Source organism: Rhincodon typus, chromosome 14 (genome assembly GCF_021869965.1).
Source record: "Rhincodon typus isolate 14 chromosome 14, sRhiTyp1.1, whole genome shotgun sequence".
NCBI lineage: Eukaryota > Metazoa > Chordata > Chondrichthyes > Orectolobiformes > Rhincodontidae > Rhincodon > Rhincodon typus.
Genome location: NC_063345.1, coordinates 57777373 through 57783972, shown reverse-complemented (window position 1 = coordinate 57783972; position 6600 = coordinate 57777373). Strand labels below are relative to the sequence as shown.

The window sequence follows — 6600 nt, the reverse complement described above, 5'->3', positions numbered from 1 at the left end:
GGGGGGGGAAGTTACGGTCCTTGAAAAACGAGGACAACTGAGATGTACGGGAGTGGAATGCCTCATCCTGGCAGCAGATGCGGCGGAGGCGAAGGAATTGGGAATAGGGGATAGCATTTTTGCAGGAAGGTGGGTGGGAGGAGGAGTATTCTAGGTAGCTGTGGGAGTCGGTGGGCTTGAAATGAATATCGGTTTCTAGGTGGTTGCCCAATATGGAGACAGAGAGGTCCAGGAAGGGGAGAGAGGTGTTAGGGATGGTCCAGGTAAACTTAAGGTTGGGGTGGAAGGTGTTAGTGAAGTGGATGAACTGTTCGAGCTCCTCGTGGGAGCACGAGGCGGTGCCGATACAGTCATCAATGTAACGGAGGAAGAGGTGGGGTTTAGGGCCGGTGTAGGTACAGAAGAGGGATTGTTCCACGTAACCTACAAACAGGCAGGCGTAGCTTGGGCCCATGCGGGTACCCATGGCTACCCCCTTTGTCTGTAGGAAGTGGGAGGAATTGAAAGAGAAGTTGTTGAGGGTGAGGACGAGTTCGGCTAAGCGGATGAGGGTGTCAGTGGAGGGGGACTGGTCGGGCCTGCGGGACAGGAAGAAGCGGAGGGCCTTAAGGCCATCTGCATGGGGAATGCAGGTGTAGAGGGACTGGACGTCCATGGTAAAGACGAGGTGTTGGGGACCGGGGAATCGGAAGTTCTGGAGGAGGTGGAGGGTGTGGGTGGTGTCAGGAACATAGGTAGGGAGTTCCTGGACCAAGGGGGAGAAGATGGAGTCTAGATAGTTGGAGATCAGTTTGGTGGGGCAGGAGCAGGCGGAGACAATGGGTCGACCAGGGTATTCAGGTTTGTGGATTTTGGGAAGGAGATAGAAGCGGGCAGTGCGAGGTTGGGGAACGATGAGGTTGGAGGCCGTGGGTGGGAGGTCACCTGAGGTGATGAGGTTGTGGATGGCTTGGGAAAAAAAAAAATTCAAGCCTCCCCAGAACATTATCTGGGTCTCTAGATTAACAGTCCAGTGATAATACCACTGAGTCATTGCCTCCCTTTAGGAGCTGTTGTAAGGTTTTCAGCCCTTCAAGCCTGCTCCAGCATTCAATACGATCACAGCTGATATCCAACTCAATACCCTGTTTCTGCTTTCTCCCCATACCTTTTGATTCCTTTAGCCCCAATAACTATATCTAAATCCTCTTATAAATATTTCAATGTTCTGGCCTCAGATGTTTCCTGTGGCAAAGAATTTCGTAAGCTCACCATTCTCTGAATGAAGAAACTTCTCACTTCAGACCAAAATGGCCTTAAACTGTGACTCCTGGTACTAGACTTCACGGTCATTGGTAACGTAATTTTTGCATTTGTGCTAAATCCTGTTAGAATTGTATTGGTTCCGATAAGATTCCCCTCATTCTTCCAAACTCGTCTCGTCAGTCCTCCCATCCATGGAATTATATTGGTAAACCTTCAAAGCACTACTTTTATAGTCAGAACATCCTTCTTCAGAAGAGGAGACCAAAACTACATGCAATACTGCAGATATGGTCTTACCAAGGCCCTGTACTGCAGCAAGACATCCCTCCTCCTGTGAAATATGATGCCATGCGTGAGTCAGCAGTTGTGGCAAAGGGCGCTGTGTCCCGAAAGGCAACAAAATAGTCGTGTAATAAAGTCATCAAGAAACCGTACAAGAAGTAGAGGAAGACTTGGAAACAAAGCTATTCATAGAATCCCTACATTGTGGAAGCAGGACATTTGGCCCATCAAAACGACACTGACCCTCCAAAGAGCATTCCACCCACACACACACCCTTACCCTATCCCTGTAAATCTGCATTTCCCATGGCTAATCCACCTAGCCCGTATTTTCCCAGACACTATGGGCAATTTAGCATGGCAATTCCACCTAACCTACACGTCTTTGGACTGTGGGAGGAAACCAGAGTATCCAGAGGAAACCCATGCAAACACAGGGAGAATGTGCAGACTCCACACAGATAGTCACCTGAAGCTGGAATCGAAGCCAAATCCCTCGCTTTTGTGAGGCAACAGTGCTAACCACTGAGCACCAAGCCGCCCTTTCCCAACCTACGTGTACTAGAGGCGATCCGGGCCGACTTTCAATAAGAATTTCATCTAAAGCCATGAAAGTGAAAAACTCCCGTGTTGTCCAAATGATTGAGTGTGTCGCCTCAGAGGTTTTGCACCTGATTCACTATAACAAGCATCAAATCATCCCAGTTAAGGAGATCTGGAGGACTGCCCACCTTATGCTGCCAGGGAAGTGGCCAAAGATGCTGTCTCGTTAGGCATGAAAGCAGTCATCAAATGCAACAGCTTCTCTTAGGTCAACAATGTTAAAGAAAAATAATCTCTGTCCCCGTACTCCAATCCTCTCGTCATGAAGGCCAACAGACCATTTGCTTTCTTCACTGCCTACTATGCCTGCATGCTTACTTTCACTGACTGGCGTCTGGTTGCTCCTCACCCTTTCCCAATCTACCATTCAGATGAAAATCTGTTTTTGCCACCAACGTCGATAACCTCACATCCACCCACATTGTACGTGAGCTGCTGTGCGTTTGTCCACTCAGTTCACCTCGTCCAAATCACCCTTCAGTACCTCTGTATCCGCCTCACAGTTCTCCCTCCCACCCAGCCTTTGTGTTGTCTGCAAACCTGGACATTTAGTTTCCTCATCTAAATCATGAACGTTTATTGTGAATTGGTTGGGGCGGGTGTCCAAGCACTCATTCCGGCGGTACCCCGCACTGCGGAAAATACTCGTTCTGAGGAAAGGGACAGCGGACCCCGAAACGTTCACTCTGATTTTTTTTTTTCTCCACAGATGTTGCCAGGACCTGCTGAGCTTTTCCACCGACGTCTCTGGCTGACAGCATCTCAATTCTTTCGGGGGTGGCGGGAGGGGCTGCTCTTCTCCTCACCTGCTGCCTCCAGCTGGCTGTTGACATCTCCCTCTGCCGGCCGCTAGGGGGTGAGAGAGCGGGCGGGCGAGCGCTGCCGCCGACGTGTCTGATCGGCGCCTGCGCGGAGACGGAGGGCCGACTGAAGTAGTTGGGGGAGGAACGGGATTTTTCTTTGTAGCGGTTGGCGGCGTTTGTGGTGGATGATGGCGGGTTAACGAGATTGACCGACCGATCGAGCCGGAACCATGCTGCGGACCAGGGCGACGTGGCAGAAGCTGGTGCCGCTGAACAGAGCGGCGTCGGTACTAGTGAGGGGTAGCGCCAGGAGACGAGGTAAGGTGAGACGAGGGGACGGTTTGGCGGACGGCTGGCTGTAGGCCGCGGGTTTTGCTCTCGCCGCCGGGGCCAAGGTCGTGGGAAACTCCGCAGGCTAAAAACTTTCTGCTTCTGGGGGCCCTTTCCCTCTCCTCCCCACTACTTATCCCGTTCGTCCAAGCATGTGCCTTGTGCACCCTTCTCTTCACCTTGGTTTTCGCTGGTAGGTCACAAGCCAGAAGTTGCAGGCTGTGCCTCGCTCTGCATCTTCTCGCACTTGTCCACAAAGCATTAACTGCACGAGCGGATCTGCCCAAGAAAATACTATTCTTCGGTGTGTTTCAGTGTCTTGCCCCCCCCCCAATCAGGTACAGCTGTTAGTTTTACGAAAGCTGTATAGGTCTCGCCCTGGCACTTGGCATTTTCTTTACTGGTCCAAGGAGAGAGAGCAAGCTAATGTTTCAAGTCTAGATGACTCTTCCTCAGCGCTGTAAAATGAGATTAGAATGGTTAAATGGCTATTTTTGACTGGTTAAGTGGCAGATGCGATGGGATGAGGAGCCTTTTTCTGTATTGTAGATCTCTATGATAGGATGAAATGACAGAAGAGACAATGAGCAAGGCAAAAGAGTGGTAGTGGAATCAACCATCACCAGCCCATGATATTTGGAACAATGATTATGGGCAGTGGTTATGGTATGAAAATGTTAAATTTAATGTTAAGACCAACATGGTTAAGATGTCTAATTGAAATATGAGACTAACTTCATTGAGATGCCCTTTGAGCTTCATGGGATCAGTGTAGGAGGCTCAGGGTGGAGAGGGAGAGAATTAAGAAGGCAGGCAAGCAGGCACTCAGGATTACACTGGCAGACTGAATAAAGGTGCCCTGGAAAGCAGTTTAGTATGTTCTTCTCACTAGTGGATTAGTGTATACACTGGTTAGTGTGCCATGGAAACAGTTGATGGTGTTAAGAGTGCATCAAGCTGCTGCAGAAGGACTGCTCACTTTGAAATAATGAACAGGGTGGTGGGCAGAGCAAAAGGTGGTGGTGTGCTACTGGAATTGCAGGAAATCTGGAGAATGACCTAATGAAGATGGTAGAAGGTAAGGACAAGGGAAACATGTCATAGTCGTGGAGGGAAGGAAAAGGCTGAAGCAGAAATGTGGAAATGAGATGGATACAGTCAAGAGCCCTTTCAAAGACAGTGCTAAATGCTCGTTAGTTTTATGTTAAATGATCAATTCTAGGCATTTTCTCACAATTACATAAGAACGTGAGAAGCAGTGGACCCATATTCACCTTAAATTTGCTCCACTACTAAGTAATATCAATGATCATCTGATTTTGGTCTCAATTGCTGTTTCATCCTTATTCTCCATAACCATTGGTTAATTTAGTTCAAAAATCAGTGTATCTCATGCAATCCTTAAGCTCTTTAAGTAAATATTTCCAAAAGAATCATGTTTCTCTGAGAAAAGAAATTCCTCCTGATCTCCATCTTAAATCAACAACATATTATTCTGAAACTATGTCCCCTTTTTATCAATTCCTCTATGGGGGGAGTTTTCTCAGTATCTACAATGTCCAGTGACCTTACAATCTTGTGATTCAATAGATCACTTCTCATTCTTCTAAACTCCAATGAGTATAGGCCTGACCTGCTTAATCTTGCCTCCCTCCTTTCATGAAGTGGCATTACATTTGCTGTTTTCCAACCTGCAGGGACTCTTCTTTTAGATTACAGCCAGTGCATACACTATTTCTGCAGCCTTTTATTTTAAGACCATCAGACTACCAGGCCCAGGAGACATTTGTGAACCTTTAGTTCCAAATGTTTGTCTGATACTTTTTCTTCAGGGACAATGGTCGTTTTTTTTTTTTGTTCCTCCCAAATAATGTTAGTGCATAGTTACTCAGTTTATCTTTCTCTCCAAATGGCAGCAGTGTCTAAGGTATGGCACACTCCCCTTTGAGTTACCAGTTTGCACATTCAAGCTGCAATCTTGCATTTAGTACGTAATCTCTGCTTGCAACATTGAGGCAATGTTACACTGTCGATAGTGTCCTTCAGATAAGTTCTTAAAAAATGGGTAGGCACAGTGGCTCACTGGTTAGCACTGCTGCCTCACAGTGCCAGGGACCTGGGTTCGGTTCCAGCCTTGGGTGACTGTCTGTGTGGAGTTTGTGCGTTCTCCCTGTGTGTGCGTGAATTTCCTCCGGGTGCTCCGGTTTCCTCCCACAGTCCACAGATGTGCAGGTTAGGCGGATTAGTCATACTAAATTGTCAGTATTGTCCAGGGATGTGTAGGTTAGGTGGATTTGCCATGGTAGGTGTGTGGTTATAGGGATAGGGTAGTGGTCTAAGTCTGGGTGGGATGCTCTTCAGAGGGTCAAAATGGACTTGATGGGCTGAATGACCTGCTTCCATACTGTAGGGATTCTAATCAAGGATCTGCGCTCTCAGATGAGTGTAAAGAATTTCATGGCATTATTCGAAGAAGTGCAACATATCTTAATTGCTGTGTTGGCTGCTGTTTATCACTCATAAAGATCAGATATTGACTATCTGATCATTTATTTAATTGCCACTTGTGAGACTTTCTGAGTACAATTTGGGTGGGGGCATTTGTGGTGTAGTGGTAATATTTCTACCTCTGAGCCAGGAGACCTGTGTTCAAGTCCCACTTGCTCCAGAGGTGTGTTGATGCATCTAAACAGGTTAATTAGAAAATATTCTGTACAGTTTGGATACTGCACTTCCCACATCTACAACAGCCACATTTTAAAAGTATAGTGTGTTCTATAAAGCACTTTAGAATCTCCTGACATTTTGAAAGTTGCTCAGTAAATGCAAGTTTTTTTTTTTTGAGCAGTTTATATTGACTATGCTGTGATCCTTTTTGCAGTTTCCATATTTACTAGTTAAAAATTATGGCTAGGGCCTCCACTATCTCCTCTCTGACTACTGTCTACAGCTGGCATAGCATGTCTGAACCCAGTGATATAACCTTGTTTATTCTATTTCTTCTCCCCAAAATTCCTTTTCAAAACCACTAACAGTTGTTCCACGTTTATCATAATGTATTTACTTCCACCATCATTTGTGAAAGCCCATACAAAATAATTGTTTTATGTCTTAGCAACTGTAATCCAGGGCTTTCCAAAGCTGGAGCTGAGATCCCAAGTTGGCAGCAATACCCACAAAGGAGCTCCAACACCCCCACATAGGCCACTCTCGTAGGTCTTGTCTCCATTATCCCCTGCTCTCCTTGGTCACTCCACCCTTGCCCACCAGCACCCTCGTAACCACTACCACCAAGGTTTCACAACAATTTTCAACCTCAATGGGTTTGCAGTGGCAA

At 46.9% G+C, this 6600-nt stretch overlaps 2 protein-coding genes across 2 annotated transcripts in view; one reads left to right on the top strand and one right to left on the bottom strand.

Moving 5' to 3' along the window:
• The window catches only part of LOC109931830 (fatty-acid amide hydrolase 2), a 65780-nt gene extending 62781 nt beyond the window's left edge, over window positions 1–2999 (bottom strand). Inside the window, exon 1 of the mRNA XM_048604989.1 lies at window positions 2853–2999. Coding sequence (XP_048460946.1) covers window positions 2853–2963 — 111 coding nt within the window. The 5' untranslated portion in view covers window positions 2964–2999. The remainder of the gene's footprint in view (window positions 1–2852) is intronic.
• Window positions 3000–3033: 34 nt separating this feature from the next.
• The window catches only part of aifm1 (apoptosis inducing factor mitochondrion associated 1), a 43702-nt gene continuing 40135 nt past the window's right edge, over window positions 3034–6600 (top strand). The window contains exon 1 of the mRNA XM_020531097.2: window positions 3034–3251. Within this exon, the coding sequence (XP_020386686.2) occupies window positions 3164–3251 (88 nt within the window). The 5' untranslated portion in view covers window positions 3034–3163. The remainder of the gene's footprint in view (window positions 3252–6600) is intronic.